A 20,418-nucleotide genomic window follows, 5' to 3' on the forward strand; every position below is an offset into this window, starting at 1 on the left:
GACAAAATAAATAAATAAATAAATCTCTTTCTCCGCTTTCTTGGATGATGGCTGAAATTGGCCCTCGGGTGTCAAAATGGTTGTTTTAAAAGTTGCTTCTTCAGCAGCACTTTCCCGGGATGTTCCTTTCCCTGCTTTTGCTTCACACATTAAAATTAAAAACCCAGATCATTTCCAGAACCTTCCAGAAGGTTTAGCTTAGGTCATGAGAGGCGAAGTAGATATAGAATCACCAAGGCTCTTATTCTTTACAGGAATAATTCTATTTCTCTCATTATTTTTCCTCAGGGACCAGACTCAAGGTGGGGGGAAGAGGAAGGAAGGATTTTCATTGCCAAGGCCTCACCCTCAATTACGTCCCGGCAGAGAAAGGAGGAAGGTTGACATTTGGTACCTCGCCAATCCATCAGTTTCTTCAATTAGGCCTCTGCTGCAAGGCATTCATAACAAGAGCCTAAATAATGATTGCTTCCTTCCTTTTCTAAGGTGATGAAGCAGAATGGAATTAAGGGGTCCTGGTGTCAAGGTCAATGCCTGCAATAATTTCCCCTGTACTTGGTGCGTCTGTACCCCTGTACTTTTGGAAGTTTAGGACTCAGCTTGAATATAGGTAGTCCTCAAAGTGGGAGCAGAACTTCCAATGCTAAGCAAGATGATTGAGTTGCACCCAATTTTTTTTGCCACAGGTCAGCAAATAACTAAAGTTAAGAGAATCAAGCAGTTGTTAAACACATATGGCTTCCCCCATTGACTTTGCTTATAAAACACAGTTGACAAATCGTATGAGCTAAAATCTTATCATTCCATTATGGCCGAGCATGATGGAGGAGTGTAGTTGCTTCAAAAACAACTACAGCCAGCAAGGAAGGTTGCAAATAGCAATCAGATGGCCCTGGTTGCTAAACAAATGATTATAAGCTTAAAAGGTATAAGGACTACCTGTAAATAGAGTTATAAGCGTAATATGCATACAAAATGCTAGCTTAAATCTTGGGTTCCCTCTTCCTGTCTTTCCATCACAAAAAGCCGTCATCCACTCTCCTAAAGCTTATCAAGAAAGGGCATCTAATTAGCATTCTCATGATAGATTTTTTTTAGTCTCCCTTTTTTTCTAATTTCAAATTTGATAGGTTGTGGATGGCTATTTGGGGCCTAGAGAAAAAATTGATCTGCACTGGAAGACTAGGCTTGGGATGATAACAACTGTATTCCTAATTCAACTACTTAGGACCACCAGGTTGGGCTTGTCCTTTCAAGTCCCTTCATTAACCCAATTTTCTTCTTTGACGTGATTCAATTCATATATTGCGCCAAATTGATTGCATAAATCTCCACAGTGAGCTGGCTCCTAACACTAGGTTGTGAAACACAGTTGACAAATCGTATTAGCTAAAACACTGTCACCCCATTATGTCTAAGCATGATGCAGGAGTGTAATTGTTTCAAAAACAAAATGTTTCCTCCACCCCCAAAATATTAAAATTTCCATTTTGCAACAAAAAAATAATAATCCCGATTTGCATCATGTAGCTCAAATGAAAACAGCTTTGACTTAATTTGATTGGCAGAGCAACCAAGTACAGAATGTTTTACATTATATCAAACCATGTAAAAGTTTGGAGTGGCTGAAAAGGTGATGTATAAACCTAGCCATGATTTATATGAGCCTAGCTAATAATGGCTGAAACAACAAATCATAGCCCAGAGCAAAATATGACCTGTATCCCAAGTAGGTTTTTTTCATTTACAAAGTTCAGCAGATGTATCGAGTCCTGTTATTTGTATTATCTACTAAGGTAGCAAAATATTATCTTTCTCCAATTTCCCACAATATAAAGGAAACATCTAGAGAAAGAATTTTGTAAAAAAACCCAACACAATTTATTGCTTACACAGCTAAGTGTCCCATATAATAAGACCAGACATTCACTACATAACAAGACAGTTGGTCCTGCCTGAGCTGAAGTTTAACATTATAGTATTTTCCTGCAACAGATAAGTTTAACGCAGTTTTTTCCTATCCAAATTTAGGCCACCTTTAAGTCAACTGGGGATCCTCTGGCTGATTGTGACTGCAAGTCCTAGAATTCATAAGCCTGCAGAGCTTTTGAATATGTTGATTGAAAATTCTGGGAAACGCAGCACATCCATACCTGAAAGGTATCTCTTTGGGCAAGGTTAAAAGTGGATCTGTGGAGAATGCAGAATTTGAAACATTGAACTTTTTTCAGCTCCAGCTGAAAATGTTATATGGAGACAAGTGGCTCACTGTCATCACAATTTAATCTTCAGTCCTCTCAATTACGCACAAAGGGATATGCTGCAATGATAGACAAGGCAGCTGTGCAGCTCGCTAACCCTACCTATCTACAACAGGAGCTTTGATGCTGGAAAAAAGCATGCTTGCAACTCAGATCGACCACACGATGATGACTGAACCCTTCTGTTCAATGCTAGCCCATCTGATGGCTGTCTTCCATTTGTAGCCAACCTGCTTACAGTTTTTCGCCACAAAATGAAGGATTAAGCTTCGTGTTATTTCAATGAAAGCTGAATATAAAGAGACATCTGGTCCAGCATCCAAGGACCGAGAGACTTCCAGTGAAAGCATTCACAGTAGATACAGACATGAGGCTAGAATGCCGAAAACCTTTGGAGCAGGGGTGACATTCCATGGCCCCAATGACATTAATAAAAAAAAAAGACCTCAAACAATTATGAATAGTTGGGAAGAGGAAAAATAAAGTTTTCTCCACCATATTGCATAAATATCCATATATGCCTAAAGCATCCAATATTTACCAATAATGGGAACTAATTGGCTTGTTACGAGAACTGTACAATGCCTCTGGGATGCCTTTCCTAAAATCTGAGTGGGAAAATTAGGTAAAGTGTTTATGAAGTCCACCCAGTGAGGAATTTATTACCCCAAAGCGGACATGAATGACAAGAAGACAGAGAGGCTGTATGAATATTCTTGAAGTTTGACCTTTGAACTCAGAAGATTGACTGCCCCATAATGCTATGGCAGTTGTTTCTTCCTGGCTGGGCTAAACCGGAAAAATTCATCAAGGAAAAACTGATTGGCTCCTATGTGGAAACCTATTGCTATGAAAGAGCAAAGCATAACGCATTACAGTAGTCATTCTGAATGACACACACGCTCAAAACTCAAAACAATCCTCCTTCGCACGCACACACACAAACATACAAAGTTGGCTGCTGAATGGAATACGTGGCCCAATAATGCCAACTTATATTGCACTTGAGTGAGGTACGAAACTGAGTTTAAGAAAACCACTCAGAACTTGGCCTCTTTGGACCACGGGATTTTGTGAGAGAAAGGAGGCCTGGGTAGGTATGAATTTTAAGACACATGTAAACAAAAGAGAAGGGGAAAGCCCCCAATAAGAGAGAACGGCAGCATCTCTTAACGTGATGAGGGACACAAGCTCTATCTCCAGCAGGCTGAACCTTCATCTTGCCCCCTAAAAATTAGTCCAGCAGTTCATTTTATTTATTGGTCTCAGTCCTTTGTCCTCTTCATAACCTACTTCTGCTGCCTTTGATTGTTTTTCTTTTAATGAACTCCACATTCTCTTGCTCTTGCCAGAAAAGCACCTTAATAGAAGTCTCAAAGGCCTTTTTCGTATTGAAGCCTGTCGTTCCTCAGGCTTCTGGGAGGCAGGGACAAGAGGCCATGCGACTGAAGGACGCGGCTTCTTCATTTCACGGTCCTGTCAGGATGTCAGTCAAAACAAGGATCAGAAGAAGGAAGTTCCTGACCTCCTCCCCCTTCACTGATTGGCTCAGAACACGAGCACAAACTCAGAAAAGTCTACCCATAGTCAATGCCAAGCTCAATCCAGACACAACTCTTATTTTAGCTGAGCTTGCTCGGTTGGTAAGACCGGGTCACAGGCAGAGGCAGCTTGTGGAGGCCTAAAGAAGAGAAAAGAAAAGTAGTTGAACAAGTCAAGCCTGCAGTCTTGTTCTTTGCTATTTAGGCAACAAGAAAGCCGATGCGACACAACAATTTTATTATTCCTTGCAAGCTACTTGCAAAGAGTGATTTAAGAGTGGCCAACGGGTTTAGCATGTAAAAAGAACAAAACAAGCCAGCATGCAATCAAGGCAAAAAGGTCTTCTTAATGGAAAGCAGGCCAACTTAACAGATGTTCCAAGCCTTTCTCAAACTCAAAAGCTTAGCACGCACAGACATACACACATATACTAAGCCCAAGTATATGGCTTAGCCCTAGCTTTCTGAATAAACAACGATTGACCAGGTTCACATAAGACATTAAGTTAAAACAAAGGATACTATGATTCAGTGCGATGGGTGAACAAGCTACTGGCCATCCCAAAAGAAGAGGCTTCCGGCCCTAGGCTACGCAAGAGATCTTCCTTTCCAGATTGATCAGGCCACCTGCTGCCTTCCCTCCCATCCCAATCCCAGAAGACCAGCCAGACATACTTACCGACTGCCCTGATGAGTTCTGCTTGCACAGGCCAGGTGAACTTCTTCACCAAGCAAAGAGTTGTGAGTCCAGCAAAGAGCATATTATAGAGGAAAACAATATAGAAGTTTCCCAGCCAGTTAAACCTCCCAAAGTCTCCCAGCAGGTCAAATCTTGTAATCCCTGAAACAAAAAGTAGAGGAAAAGAGTCTGACAATAATGGACCAGAAATATACTCGTCTTCCAATCTCAATCTTGACTCTTGGAGGAGGACTGTCTCGACTAGCAGGGCATTTCAAATCTGGGGCAGAATTGAGCACTTAACAAGTTTTGCTTTCATTTAAAAAAAGTAATATATCCCATTTGGCACCGAACATTTTTGAAAAGCATTCCAAGGGAACAGAGTTTTAGTGCTTCTGCTATTTCTTGTATCTTTTCGGAAGATCTACTGGCAGAAACAGGATAATTATAGTCACCTTCTTTTAAAATTTACCACAGTATTTAAGGTTTCATCTGTGCATACCTTTTTGTAATTATTATAGCTCCAGTTTTTACAATGAGGCTATAAATTTATTTGACTGATCAACCTGATATGTAGATCCAGGAAGCTATAGATAACTGTACGGATAAGAGCAAGACTCACCCAACGTGCGAGACAACACAGGGAGTGCAGAACTCAACACCAAGAGGGAGACGCAGTTCCCAATGATCTGCCAGGAAATACAGTTGAAAACAATGATGTGCGTTCTTGCCAGTGAGTGCCTTCATCTCACACATTCAATCACATACAAAAATTTGTATAGAGGCTGAAGTGATCTCTCCACAATTTGAGGCTCTTCAGCATTTTACAAACCTTTCACTTTGCATGGAAAGATCCAAAGACCAAGCTTTTGGCAAAGAGCACCTCCCAACAGCAGGTGTCCCCAACCCCTGGGCCAAGCAAGAGGGTCGAGGGGGTAAACTATCCCCTCTCCCTCCCTGCTGGACTCCCAAACCGGAAAGGTTGGGCTTTGCTATCTATAGTACTTCTGCTCCACAATGCAGGCAGTCTCTGCATCAGTCCCATTTGACTGCTGAACACTAGCAACATCTGGCTTGTCAAATAGCTTACATGTGATGCCTGGGGATTTTTCCCTTAATCCAGAACTGCGGCAAACCACAGCCAGTTCCCCACGACATTGTGCTGCCAGATTCGGTGGCAAATTTCCTCCCAGGGGCTGTTTTTCAGACTGATTTTGGAATTCTTTGTAGATTTAAAGGGTAGGAGGGGGAGCAGGAAATATCTGGAAGGCAAATCACTCATATCTGTTAGCCCGTGACAATATTCCCAAACTGGGATTTGGGAACATTTTTGAAGGCTGGGGAAGATTGTAGGAGGGAGACTTGTTAGTCTCCAGTTCCTCTTCTCACCCTAGGAATTATGAAGATGGGAGGAAGGGCACTGATACCCCCCTATTTCAGTCAATCTCAGTATTGTTAAACCACAGCTAGCAGGCCCATAAAAAGTCAGGGAACTGTGACTTTCAAACAATGCAGATGCATAACTGGCTTTTGAACAGAGGTCATTATAAGGCAATAAACACAAGGGTTCCTCTTTCAAACTAGAAGCCCTTGCCTGTCTCTGCTAAAATTCACAAATAAAAAAAAAAAGACCTATGGACTTCAACTTCAGATAGCTGGCTGGGGAATTCTGGGAGTTGAAGTCCACAGGTCTTAAAGTTACCAAGATTGACACCCCTGATCTATTCAAATATCATAGCTGCTAAAAGGATTGTTCCTTTTTGCTGTATTTCTAGCATTCCATGAATGATGTTTCAACTAATGGTTCGGAGGCTTCACTAGCGAAAGTATGTACGATAATAATAAAATATTATAGACAAAGACCTACCTTAGTCATGGCTGTGTTGTGTTGCTCAGGCAGCAGTTTAATGAAAAACGGGGAGCTATAGAATCCCACAACAGAGGAGATCATTAAATAACTAAGATACATTAAGGAAGAATAGACAAGAGTAATCTTCAGATGATGGAAATCAATTAGATTTTATGTTACGGATCTTTGAGAAAAGAAAGAACACAACTACCCATATTATACACAGGTTATGCAGCCTTATAGTAAAATAGAAGCTGGAAAATTCAGGACAGTAAAAAGGAAAGATTTCTTTGCAAATGACAGTGCTGGGTTCAGGGAATATCCATCTGGATGGCTTCAGAAAGGGGGTAGACCAGGGGTGCCAAACTTGAGTTGTCACGTGACATACTGTGACTTTTTCCCCCTTCGCTAAACCGGGCGTGGGCATGGCTAGCGCATCTGGCCTGCAGGGCACAAATTTGACACCTCTGGAGTAGACTAACTCATGGAAGAGAAGACTCTCAGTATAGTAGTTACAGGATGAAAACAGAGCAGATTATTAATTATGAGAGGATCCAACAAAGTGAAAATAAATGTGAAACAGATCAATGGAAAAAACGAGTGTTTTCTTGCTAAACGTTAAAGGCATTAACTGCACCAAGAGCAATGAAGGAGATTCCAGTAAGGATACAATATCAGAATGACCTGCATGGCTGCCCCAAAAGAGCCAAAGACAGAGAAAGAAACTTTTCCAAGTGGTGCATCCTGCAGAATGAGAAAAGGAATTGGGTTATACTTCGGGGAGGGAAATATTACAATGCCTTCTGTATATTTAAAAACTCAATGCGACAACCCAAACCAAATTCTTGCTGGGGAAAGGAAATTCTTCCTTTCTATAAATGTCCTGATATCCCTTATTGTCATAAAACTTGAGCTTTTAAAAGCTGGTTGACGAGCTTAAGTCCCTGCTTAGCTCTTTGCATTTTCCCATCATCAAACAAAACAGAATTTATGGCTTGCCTCCCAGTAGCCTCTCCAATGGAAGGAGAAGCTTCTATTCACTGGACAAAGGGAAGGCAGTGACCATCTCTCCTTGGAGTTCTCTATAGAGACTCTCTGCATCTGTTCTGGATGATTGAGGAGCTCTTGGCTGTCCCTATCCCAGGGATCTGCAAACTTTGCTGGCTGAGGAACTCTGGCAGTTGAAGTCCATAAGTCTTAAAAGAGCCAAGTTTGCAGACCCCTGCCCTATCCAGTCTGTGTGGATTGCTTTTACTTTGAAGGCAACTGCTATTTTTTTCCAATTTACATATGTGTGTCTGTGCATACCTATGCACCTCTACAGCCTATTGCTTTGGCCCTCCACAAGAGTCCCAGTTTCTCATGTGGCTCCTTGGGAAAATTAATTGGCCATCCGTGGCTTACAGGATACCAGCTCTCCCTAGGGAAAGGAGGATAGACGCTGGATTCCCGAAATAGGGGTTTTGCCGCAACTTAAAGCAAGTGTGCACCATCTGAATGATGAATAAGGACATCCGACAGAGTCATTCATGGTGTAGAAGCAGCACATGAAAACCAGGCACCAGGAAAGCACCAAGGAGGGATCAGGTGCTTTTTGTGCCCTCACCTGGATTCCTCGAGGCATTGCAGCATCATCCAACAGCAGCTCCAAAACATGGAAGCAGACAACCAGGACAGAGATACCCTAGAAAATACCATGTAAACCTGAGCATTAGGTGAAAGGTAAGAGAAGTGAAGTTTCCATGCTGCATCCCGAGCTTGCACCTTAACGAGTGACAGACAACTTTGAAAATAATAGCAGGGACTTTTCAGGCACCTTTGAAACCTGGTTCCCCAAGCCAAAACATTGATCCTAGAGATAAACATTTGAAAGTTCACGGAAGAAGACTCTCCTTTAGGGATACATACCTCATCAGCTGCCTACAGACTCAGCATAATATAACCAATTATTTGTCTTTCTGCCTCAGTGAATTCTATTCATGTTCATTTACTGCCCAAGATGTGATTTGATAACCAGGCTTTGTAGTATAAAGTCCTATAACCGGCTGGATTTAATCTATAAACTCTGGCTTAAGAGATCACAATGACAACAAAGCCACACATTACACTAAACCTGAGTTTCCCAAACACTGTGGTGTCCCTTGCTTGGGGAGGGGCATGCAGAGTCCAGGAAAGGTGTGAAGAACCTTTTAGTTTACACTGTTAGAATAAATCCACTGTTCCCGAGGTTTCATTATATTGCTCTCATTGTGTTTATTTGGGTGTGCAATTATGATTTCACTAAAGGGAGGTGAGGTCTGATGGCAAAAAATTTAGAAACTCCTGCACTACACCCAAATCAAGTCCAAAATCTGGTGTGATGGACTTAAAAGGACAGGTAAAGGTAACGATTCTAAAGTCTTCAATAACTTTCTCTGGAACAGGGGTCTCCAACCTTGGCAACTTTAAGACTTGTGCACTTCAACTCCCAGAATTCCTCAGCCAGCAAAGCAATTCTGGGAGTTGAAGTCCACAAGTCTGAAAGTTGCCAAGGTTGGAGACCCCTGCTCTGGAAAAACTGTTTGCTGGCTCCTAGTGGCTACTCCATTCAGGGCGGAATTACCTATAATACTGCATAACTTGTTCTATTACAGCAATTACTTAACCTCAGCAAATTTAAGACCTGTGGATTTCAACTCCCAGAATTCCTCAGTCAGAAGGCATTCTGGGAGCTGAAGTCTACACACCTTAAAAGTTGCTGAGGTTGAAAAACAACTGTATTAGGCTAACGTAAACATATAAACATATACATTTCTCTCTTTTTGCTACTTTACAGTTTAACGATACGCTGTTCTTCAGCATATACAATAAATAAAGTTCTAAATATATAGTTTTTTTTAAAAAAAACTTCTAGGGATCATTTACAGACCATTTTCCTGACTTCAGGAGGTTGACATGGCAAGTCTAAAGGCTGGAGATGGGGAAGTGGAATTCCCAAAAACTGGAATGCAGAAAAGTTGGGAGAGGCCGATCTGTATGAGGGAGCAGGGAAGAGGTCACCTTGCAAACACTGTGTTCTAACACGGCCGTGGTGATGAACAACAGGAATTACTGTCCAGTGTTATCTGGATGGCCGCGTGCTGTTGATAAAATACCATTTAAAGACTGATCTAGACCAAAACAGAAATTTACAATTAATTTCAGCCCCAGAATTTACCGTCAATGACAGCAGAGACAGCATAGCCAATGGATAGCCCAGATTCCTTTGCCAAGCAGAAGCTTTGCGGCGGGTTTCTGCCAAAAAAGGAGGGGGGGGAATGCACACTTACGTCACAGAGAAGTTATATTAAATGAAGGATGACAATTTTCCATGGCCCCTTGAGGCAATTCTCACTTCCAAGATAACCCCATTTAAGCTCTCTTCCCTCCCTCCTAAGGAGAAGAACCACCTCACTGCAACAGAGTGAGGTCTGTTGGCCTCCAATAAGATGTTTGCCTCCAATAAAATAAAACCTAATAAAGAAAAGGAGCTAATACTAATATTGTGTTTTGGTCATCCCCATCTCATTTTTTTTTAAAAAGGAAAAAAAAAAGTATGTGGAGAGAAGCCTAAAAGAAAGGACCAGAAGGAAGAAGAGGCAACCATCATGATAAAAAGCAAAAATGCTGCTCAAAGTTATAGGCCTTGATCGCAAGCACTGCATATTCAATCTTACGTTTTCTCAAGTATTTCTCCAAAGCTAAGGACCTGGCATCTTTGTGATGTTAGTTGTTAGGTTGGAGTCATCTTGTCTCCTATGGCCCCATCTCAAGTTTAGAAGATGAAGTTAAGTAATTTGTTCCCCTCAGTAGTGGGTTTCAAATCCCATCGCTACCGGTTCGCTCGTGCGCATGCGCAGAGACATCTGGGTGGGTGGACGGAGCCTCCCGCCAGCACTGCTACCAGGGCAAAACCAGTAGCAACCCACCACTGGTTCCCCTCCGTAATTTTAATACAGAGCCCAACAGATCTGTATTAAATACCAAAGTTATAGCCTAAGCATCTGGAATGCATCCATATTCTGCTCTATCTCTAAATGAAGCACAAGCAGATTTGGGATAGCAATCAAGGGCTAAGGCTTCCCTGCTGTGCCATCATAAATTCTTAAACCCAAGTCCTGGCAAGTTTCTGAAAAAGCATGGAAAGTATACATAATAGAGAATGTGAATGCATCTGGGAAAATCTTAGTATGCCATTTGTATGGCAGGAGGGGAATTAATCCAAGTACTCCCAGGATAGCATTGCATAAACGTTCGATCTATCCATAATTTTAAAAAATAAAATAAAGGCAGTGCTTGGTGCAATAACAGACAGAACATGGTAAAGGTAAAGGTTCCCCTCTCACTTATGTCGTTCCTGACTCTAGGGGGCGGTGCTCATCTCTGTTTCAAAGCCGAAGAGCCAGCGCTTTCTGAAGACGTCTCCGTGGTCATGTGGCCGGCATGACTAAGCACCAAAGGCACACTGAACACTGTTTCCTTCCCACCAAAGGTGGTCCCTATTTTTCTACTTGCATTTTTAAGTGCTTTCGAACTGCTAGGTTGGCAGAAGCTGGGACAAGTAACAGAAGCTCACCCCGTTATGCGGCACTCGGGATTTGAACTGCTGAATTGCTGACCTTTCGATCGACAAGCTCAGCGCAAGGGATAGGAAACAGGACTGTTTCGATAGAGGAAATCAGAGTATTTAGAAATGTTGGTTGTGTGGAATCAACAGAGGGGTAACAGAATTATCTCCACAGATAAAAGAGCAGAAGCAACCAGCTCCTTTCCACATTGCATTTTATTCTTACCCAATGTTATCCTGTGTGCATGAATGGCTAGGTATTGTTGTCTCAACATTTCCATATCAAAGTTGAGCCAGCAGAATGTTTTCCCTGAACAAAAGCAAAAAAATAAAAAATAAAAAGAGAGACAGTAAAGAGATAGAACCTGGAGCAGCCTCAATGCCCATATGCAGCAACCTGCTTCTCGCTGCACCAGGATGCAGCCCTATATATACCGTGTTTCCCTGAAAATAAGACCCTGCCTTATATTTTTTTGAACCCTGAAATAAGCACTTGGCCTTATTGCTAGGCGCTCAAAAGCCTGATTGGGCTTATTATCAGGGAATGTCTTATTTTGGGGGGAGACAGGGTAGGTAATCCTTGTGGAATGACTACTCATTCAGTGAGTGTTCAAAGTTACATTGGAGGTGAATGTGGTGGATTTACAATGGGTCCTCATCACCGCATCTGTCACACGATCATAATCTGGATGCATCCTTCAGTCATGTGATCACCACTTGCGACCTTCCGGGTGGCCTCTGACAAGCAATGGGGAACCCAGCAGGAGGTTGCAAATAGCAATCATGTTAACTACAGAATGCTGCAGCCATACGGGTGTCATCTAACAACAGCAACCGGGACTGCTGCAACTGTCTGCCATACGTTGGCATGGTCTTGCGATACTGTGCTTTACGACTGCATTGCTGAGCAACGGGAGTTGCCAGATCCAATTATCATTAAGCGAGGATTACCTGTAATCGCCCTTTCAAAACAGGTTAAAAATAGAGTCTACAAGGAGATCCCTTGTAGACTGGTGTGTGTATGCAGTCACGATGGTTGCTGTATGTCAGCTCTGTCATTTCTGAATGGATTTTATATAGAACTAGTATTTATTGTAGAGTCTTAACGATTTAGTTGGTCTGTGGTGCTGTACACCATCGAGAGTCTGATACGGATTGCAATGGGATAGAAAATAGGTCAACGAATAGTCATTTCAGCTGTCTGCTAAATCCAAGTTCAAGAATTCCTAAGCCTCAGCTCTGTCCAGCCTTAAATGGGCACTTACCAGAGTTGATCTTGCGAGAAATGGCAGCTTCCTCAAATCCCGTGCAGCTCAGTTGCTCATCTAAATCCTCGAGGAGCTGAAAATACAGGAAAAATGCACTCAACACCCTACTGGGAATAAAGCTGTTTGCTTTAACCATTCTAGACAAATGTATTTCTACAGCTGATGCCTTTTCTCTTTCCCAATCCACTAAGTAAAGATGCAAAGTAGGTGGTTAAGAGCTGGTTTAACTGATAGATCTGTGGGAATGGCAATAATGGCAGGGATTTTTATCTGCCAAGTGTTTTCACATCAGCAACAATAGTATGTTGCTTAAAGCAGCTTAGGAGGAGGAGGAAGGAAGAGGAGGAATAATTGGCAATGGATTTTCAGGTGGAAGAATGGTGCCTTTATTTCATTCTACCGATCAAAACAGTTTTGGGCAACAAGTTATGTAATGCGAATCATAATACCCATTGAACTAGATTTGAGAGAAAGAGGGAGGTGGGAAGGAAGGAAGGAAGGAAGGAAGGAAGGAAGGAAGGAAGGAAGGAAGGAAGGAAGGAAGGAAGGAAGGAAGGAAGGAAGGAATTGATCTTGCAATCCTGATGTGTCCCCACCTCTCCTTTAATCTATTCTTACCTCTGGCCCTGCTTGTTTCATTTCCTTCCCAAATAATTGTTTGCTAGAGAGGAGACCATCCCTAATGCTTGATTTGGTATCATAAATGATGATCATTTCCCTACCCCTTTTTTTTGGAACCGACCCTAGAAAGACTGAAGCTATCTTACCCTGGGCTTTACCAGCAATGTTCCTGTGACAGTGAACATCCGTGACAGACCAAAGGGCGTACACACTGTAAAGAATTGGAGAGAGAACAATTGTGACTAGCCCCAGCAAATAACTCCCTCTTGCCAGAAGGTGGCACTGTTCTCCATAATCTAGGAAAGTTGATAGGTTCTGCCAAGAAAGCAGATCTCTTGCTTGTTTTGCTGTTGCCAGAATGCCATCATTAGTTCTCAGAGTCCGGCGCAGAGCAGTTATGGAAAACAGATGCCATTCTAGGAAACCAGCAGGTAAAAATAAAAAATGAACCCAAGTCACCTCTTTCTACAGTGCAACAGATTATTGAGTTCGGGCTCTTCAAGTTATTATCTTCACATTCCTGTCATCTACCATTTTCCTATTGCATTATTCAAAGAGGCACTTTTTCTTTTGAATGGTTAGATGGTGGGAGCCAACACAGCAACATTCCCCAACTCTTTCCAAATGCTTTAGAATTGCAACCCTCAGAATTCTGAGCTAACATGGATGAATGTTGGGGGGGTCTGAGCTATCAGGTGATGACTGTGCTGGCTAGGAATTCTGGGAGTTGCAGTCCATATGCACGCAGAGGTGGTTAGAAAAAGTTGCTTTTTGGCAGGTGGATTGGCCTCCCAGAATACTCCCAGTCAGCTGTTCCCAGAGATGGGGTTTTTTTTTCCTGGGCTATAACTTGATTGTATTCTTTTTTCTTCCACAGATCTCTGGGAGTATTTGCTCAACTGACCAGCTGGACACCCAGCATTCTAGGAAACCGTAATACTTCTATAACAGACCACATCTACAACCGACATTGTCAATTACCAGCATTGACAATTCAAAGAACTATGCAGCAGATGATAAAAACACTCCTTCTATGTTCCAAACTCTGAAGCAGCAGACATGATTGAAGTGAAAACTTACACAAGAGCAGAAGGACACCGAACAAGGAGATGCAGGAGTAGAGGTAGGGAAGGTAATACTCCCAGAGATCTGTGGAAGAAAAAAAGAATACAATCAAGTTATAGCCCAGGAGAAAACCCCCATCTCTGGGAACAGCTGATTGGGGGTATTCTGGGAGGCCAATCCACCTGCCAATCAGCTTTTTTCTTATTTCCCCCCCAAAAAATCAAGGTGCATCTTATACTCCGAAAAATACGGTATTTAACTTGTATCCTGCCTTTGTTATTGTTTATACATAACCCAAGCCAGCAAGCATTCCTAATACTCCTTCCTATTTTCCCCACAACAGAAGCCCTGTGAGATGGGTTGGGCTGAGAGAGAGTGATGGACCCAAAGTCGCCCAGCCAATTTTTGATGTTTAAGACAGGGCTGAAACTCACCGTTATCCTGGTTCCTAGGCCAGTATCTTAACTGCTAGACCAAACTGGCCTAACAAACTGACCAAACAAACAAAAATTGGACAAACGGACCAAACAATTCCTTCACAACTCAGCTCCACTGAGGAGATGATGAGAGATAAAAGGGCAAGATTATTTACGCTTGCTGGCTAAAGTTTGAGCAACCTAGAGACCAGGTCTGTGCCTGGCAATGTAGATTCAAGGTGTCGTGTCCCACTCCTCCGCTGACGGCCGGGTCAGGGAAATCCGAATCAGGCGTGCCTCTGCAGCTCTGCCAAAGTCCTAGCAAAGTTCTCAAGGCAGGCAGGCAGACCAGAAAGTGATTTCAGCAAGATAAGGTAGACTTTGCCTGACTCAGAGAATGCCAGAAAGCAGATCCTTTATATAGGCCATGGGGTGTGGCTCCATGACTCAGCATTTATCCAGGCCTGCCCCTCCCTTCCTTCTGTTGACGCCGCTTATCAATTCTCCTGAAGCGAGGGTCACTCCAGTCTGCAGCTGTTGGTAATTGACCTTCCTCAGGCTCACATGCTGTGGGGGAGGGGGAGGGGTCTAGTTGCTCCGTTTGCCTGGGCATGGAGCCAGGGCTGGGGGCTGGAGACGCTTCTTCTTCCTCGGCCTGTCTGGGCATGGAGCCAGGGCTGGGGCCGGGAGGCATGCTAGGACATTCCTCAGCGTTCAGAAGCAGATAAGAAGGCCCCGGCTGCGGGGAAAGCGGACGAGGCACAACACAAGGTTCTTCAAGGGCCCTCCTCACAGCTCCCTGCTACCTGAGGCTCCAATCTCCCCTTGCAGTGGAAGGTATATGCCTGTAGGGGGCGAAAAGCTTCCCCACCATCACTCACCGTAGAGACTTTCCTTGCTCGCTCCGTCCTGGTCCAAAATAGCAGAGGCAACCCAGACCATTCCCAGCACCAACAGGGTTAGCAATAGCAGGACTACAAAGGTCTCATATACCCGAGCCATGATCCCCTGCACAGAGGGAGAAAAGGGGGGAGAGTTATTTCCGCTCCAGAGCTGGGAACAGGATAAGAAGCCTTCAAGAAGCAGCTGGCACTATTTTGTTTCTAGATGGAAACCACATTTGGACTTCTTTGCTTGAAACTGAAAGCAGTTCAATTTTAATTTGGGGATTTGATGATTCGAACTGTCTATGATTATAGAAATATTGTACACTGTTAAATTTTAGAGCCAAAGGGTGTGTTTTTTTGTATTTGTAATTGTATTGAAGAAAGTTGGAAGTTACTTTTATTCTATTACTTTTTTTTTTATTCCTCTCACTTTTCATATCCTACTTTTTTTTAAGTGGTTTTTAAATTTTATTTTGTGTAGGAATTGAAGTGTGTGTGTATATGTGTGTGTAAATAAAATAAATTATTATTATTATTATTTTTTGTAAAAAAGAGGAATTTGGTACCTTCTTTGATCCAGCAAAGCCTTCTGACTCTGTGAAGAAGTAGGCAAAGGGCATGAGGAAGACGAGGGAGAGGTTAGAGAAGAGGAAGACAAGATTCCAGAGTCCTAGGAACAGAAAAGAGGGTAAGAAATTCCCTTATGCTCTTCAAAGGCATATCCCTGCTCCTTCTCCTGTGGGGCTCCCGTTAGCCACCTTGATTTCTGGGATAATCCACAGGGGCCCAACTCTGGTGGGGACACCCATTTCCTCCCCAAGCTGGATCCTAGAGCCCCCTCAAAGCTGAAATTCCCAGCCACCTTTAGACAAAGGGTGCACTGAGACACATGCTTGGTACAGAGTTCAAACCGACATTCCTTCCCTAAACAGCCCCTGAAGTCTGAAGTAGTTTCTTTCAGATGGAGCCAATTCAAGACAATTAAGAAAATTCTTCCTGCAGGGTTTTGTTTCTACAGCACAAATGTTGGCGACTCTGGGATTTTCAAAGGAGAGAAGCTAGGATTTGGGAGACACCAAGAACTCTGAAGTGGGAAAGCAGATTTTGGTGCTAATTTTGCTTTCTTTCCTTTTTTTAAAGGAGGAAAGTCTCCCTTGAATTGAAACTGCCTTTACTGGCGGTATCACGCAAGAGATTTCCCGTCCTTATGTCCCCAAATGCTTTTCTGATATCCCAATCCAGTTTACCATCCTTGGTCCGACTAGATCTGACCTTCTGCTCAACCATCTGCTAAGAGTTGGTTTTAAAACCTGCCTGAGAGTTCTAATCCCTCTTGCTAGTCAGGTTTTCTCCATTATGAAAGTTCGCAGAAGGAAGGGTGGTGGGGTTTCCTTCCTTCTCCCCCCATAGATAGATGCCCCTCCCCGGTGCCCAAAGAGGAAGCATTCCAGGGAACTCACCATGGATAAGGGAGCCGTTCAACCACTGGATGTAGTAGTTTTGAGGGAAGGAAAGCAAAACTTCATTGCTGATGATGGAGAAGGGCAGCAGAAGTACTGCCCCCAGGGACACAGCCAGAGTGAAGGTGCACAGCCACAGCCTGAGCAAAAGGACACAAAAGAAAGGATAAGATGCTTGTCCACATCCATCTGACACTGCTTGCTGAATAGTGAAGCCACAGACTACTCCTCATATTTATGACTTTCTTCCCAAAATAGAAAGACATTATCTCCTTGGTCTGCTATGGTCAAAGGGTGAGAAGGATAAGATACTTGAGTACAACAAGGAAAGAGCAGCTGTGCACACAGGAAGTAAAAAAGTTTGTTTGATGAGGGTCTCCCCCCCTCCCCTCCCCTCCCCACTCTCTCTCACACACACACTTTTATTGGACCAGTCCTTTCACTTGAGTCTTATCAAAATTCAGGGAAGCCTGAAGTCATAAATAAGGCTTTCAAATTTTAATTTATCCCAAGTGACAGTCCTTTCAGGCTTGGTAGGCAGCTGAAACCTAACTTAACATGCCACGTGAATGCCTAATGTATATGAATCTGAATACAACATGCATGCTTTATTTTTATATAAACACATGCAAAAGAATGCCTTTTCTAATTTTTTTATTTATTAAATGTATATGCTGCCTATCTTACTATCAAACGACTGAAGAATGATGTCTGGAGAGGACAGGGATTCTTGAAAGCCTGAAGGGCAGTCTAGGGCTGCCTATAATACATTCTCTACCATTAATGCCCAGATCTAAGAGAAATACAAAATTCCTTCTCGTATTTGAAATCCACATTAGATGCATTTTTATTGGACATTTCGATTTTTTAAAAATAGTCCTAAAATGATAAAAGGGAAAACATAAAAGTGGGAAGAAGGAAGGAGAAAGGGAAGTTATGAATATCTTAAGAGGAAAAAAGAGGGAACTTACGCAATCCGATTGACCGCAGCATCTTCATCAACTAAGAATAGGGTGGAAAAATGTCATTATTACTGTTGTAATAATAAGTCCCCAAAGCTATTTTTCTGTCAAAAAACCCAAGATAACATCTATAGTTCATTTTGCCACTCTAGTGAAGTAGACTAGTCATCACTCTAAGCCAGGGGTGAAATCCAGCAGGTTCTGGAGAACCGGTAGCAGAAATTTTGAGTAGTTCGGAGAACCGGCAAATACCACCTCTGGCTGGCCACAGAGTGGGATGGGAATGGAGATTTTGCGGTATCCTTCCCCTGCCATGCCCACCAAGCCACGCCCACAGAACCTGTAGTAAGAAAATTTGGATTTCACCACTGCTCTAAGCTTCTCCTATGACCACTCACTACCATGGGAGAGTAGAGATCTGAATTGGTGTCATCCAGCGACAAACTTTTAATTGCAACATACATGGGATATTCCTAACAGAAAGTGTAAGGATGGCATTTAGTCTTTACCGTATTCCATGTTGGTGACATGGAACGTTTTATATTAGACCATCTTGGATCCCAGTGAAACAAAGGCAACCTTTAAACCCACTTCAGGACACTTTTGTGCAAAGCGTCCCCCAAGTTCACTGCCAAACCATGACTATATGCAAGAGCAAAATGTAATATACAGTATAAATACAATGAAAACACAGAAGAAAGTAGGTTAGGGGAAGAATTCTCCAGGATTAGTAGAAGTTACTTCTTGTCCAGCATAATCCATTATAACATATGCAGCTGAAGACAAAAACTTCTCTAATCAATCTGGACAGGCTGGTTGAGCACGTATAACAGAATCGACTGTTCAATTCAGTTAGGGAAAAACATTTATAGAGAAGTTTCTGGCACTCTGTCTTCACTATCGCGAAGAGATGGGTACAGTTTTTCTTCCCCCATCTGCAGATAAATTCAACCTTCCTCAGAGAAGGTGGATTCCTTGAAATTCAGAATACAAAGTAGAATATACAGGAGTTGTGTTCTGGATACAGCTCCCTAAGGGAACTGTGAGTGGTGAATGGTGCCCCTCTCCAACCATAGGACAATTGACTGGGTGGTTAGAACTGCACACATAAAAAATTCCTTATGAATCTGATGTCCAATTGTGTAGGGTTAGAGTAGCACAAGGAAGGTTTTGTGGGAATCCCTTTGCTGTAGGTATCTATCTAGGAAAAATGTTTTGTTACAGTATAGGAGCAAAACCAGATTGTCGCTGCAAATTGATCTTAAAAGTAGCCACATACCACTGATTCCTCATATTCCTTATGCCCAATAAGTGTTAGCATCAAACTACAAGCCCAGCAGTTGGAAAATTGCTAAGCTGGAAAAAGAGCTAAATTCCCTAGGCCGACTGCTGTCAAGGCAACTAAACTATCAGCAGCACAAACAAACTTTAATTTAAAAGACAAAAAGCCCTTCTACAGGGACTGGGTGCAGAGACCTCAGCTCTGTTGCAAAGCAGGAGAACTCTGGGGAAGAAATCTTTCCATTTGGGGCAGAAAGAGTGTATTGTCTCCAGAAGCTTCATTTGCAGGCATTCTGCATAGAAGTTATTCAAGAGTTGAAGCCTGAGGGAGCTAACCAGAGGGAGCCCACAGAGTCCGCTCATCCATTGCTTTGTGAACAATTTATTGAGAGTCCAAGTGGTTGCAAAGGGACATTTGCCAATCCTGCTAAAATCAGGTAGCTTACTTTGCAAGTTTGAGACAGATGCTCCGAGGTTCATACAAGGAAGTTGAGAAAAGTTATGGAAGATCATCAAGTTTCACACTGGCTAACAGAGATGTTCATGATCAAACAAATAAGTTGTTCTCTGCTAGAAGGGAACACCTTAATGTATTAATTGGGCTGTTACATAAGCATCCAAGACTTTATGACAGTACAACCTTCCTCAATCTGGTGCCCTCCTGGATCTATCAGAATTACAGCTACGATAGTCCTGACCTGGGACTGGTTTTCTTTCTGGGAATTGTAGAAGTAATAATCCAGCCAATGATTTTCTGGCATTCATCTAGTTGAGAGACGTTTGCCTGGAAAGGCCAAAGTTTTGCCAATGCAAATGTTGTTGCAGCAGAGATCTTCACTCTGAAGACATGCATACCAGAAGGCTGGATTCCCACAGTGCACTAAGTCAGAGGTCTCCAACCTTGGTCCCTTTATGACTTGTGGACTTCAACTCCCAGAGTCCCTCAGCCAGCAAAGCGATTTGCCTGATTTTGACATAATGTAATACTGCATATGAACTCAGCCACAGTAGTATTTAGACCTTGGTGAGTATGGGTTGTTCAGCAAACCCAGTATTAAACAAGAGCATTTAGTGCAATGTGAACTCTGCTGATTTGTTATAACTGAGCAGGACACATATTTTGGAAATTTTAAAATCAAGAGACACTGCTAGCTTCGCTCTTTAAACTCTAAAACTTCAACTTCAGTGGTGGTGCAGTATAATGCAGTGTTGAAATCTGAACCGGTTTACTAGCTGCGCACTATGCATTAAATGCAAGATCTGCGTGTGCGCACACAAGTGCACGCCAAAACGAGGCATGGGGTAAGTATAACAGCCCACCGGGGAGGGGGGGATGATCAGTTGTGGTGCGTGATCTTTTTTTTTTACTTTTAAAAGCATTTTTTACAACCTATTCGGCCGGTTCTCCGAAACGCTTGCCGCCATTGCTTGCCGCCATTGCTACCGGATCGGCCGATCCAGTCCGAACCGGGAGCATTTCACCCCTGGCATAGGGGTTCAGGACTGGGAATGACAAAGGGGAGACTCAGGTTCCAGTCTGTAT

General features: G+C 42.8%; 1 protein-coding gene across 1 annotated transcript in view; it reads right to left on the reverse strand.

Annotated features, from left to right (window-relative positions):
• Positions 1-1,836: 1,836 nt before the first annotated feature.
• LMBR1L (limb development membrane protein 1 like) overlaps positions 1,837-20,418 on the reverse strand; it is a 38,706-nt gene continuing 20,124 nt past the window's right edge. Inside the window, exons 3-17 of the mRNA XM_058169656.1 lie at positions 17,604-17,634; positions 16,633-16,772; positions 15,739-15,842; positions 15,167-15,293; positions 13,885-13,953; positions 12,951-13,015; positions 12,181-12,256; positions 11,142-11,225; positions 9,527-9,603; positions 7,937-8,014; positions 7,001-7,074; positions 6,349-6,439; positions 5,104-5,170; positions 4,482-4,643; positions 1,837-3,942 (exon numbers count right to left, since the gene is read on the reverse strand). Of these exons, the coding sequence (XP_058025639.1) occupies positions 3,884-3,942; positions 4,482-4,643; positions 5,104-5,170; positions 6,349-6,439; positions 7,001-7,074; positions 7,937-8,014; positions 9,527-9,603; positions 11,142-11,225; positions 12,181-12,256; positions 12,951-13,015; positions 13,885-13,953; positions 15,167-15,293; positions 15,739-15,842; positions 16,633-16,772; positions 17,604-17,634 (1,304 nt within the window). The 3' untranslated portion in view covers positions 1,837-3,883. The remainder of the gene's footprint in view (positions 3,943-4,481; positions 4,644-5,103; positions 5,171-6,348; positions 6,440-7,000; positions 7,075-7,936; positions 8,015-9,526; positions 9,604-11,141; positions 11,226-12,180; positions 12,257-12,950; positions 13,016-13,884; positions 13,954-15,166; positions 15,294-15,738; positions 15,843-16,632; positions 16,773-17,603; positions 17,635-20,418) is intronic.

The sequence above is a fragment of the Ahaetulla prasina genome, chromosome 2 (genome assembly GCF_028640845.1).
Source record: "Ahaetulla prasina isolate Xishuangbanna chromosome 2, ASM2864084v1, whole genome shotgun sequence".
In the NCBI taxonomy this organism is placed as follows: domain Eukaryota; kingdom Metazoa; phylum Chordata; class Lepidosauria; order Squamata; family Colubridae; genus Ahaetulla; species Ahaetulla prasina.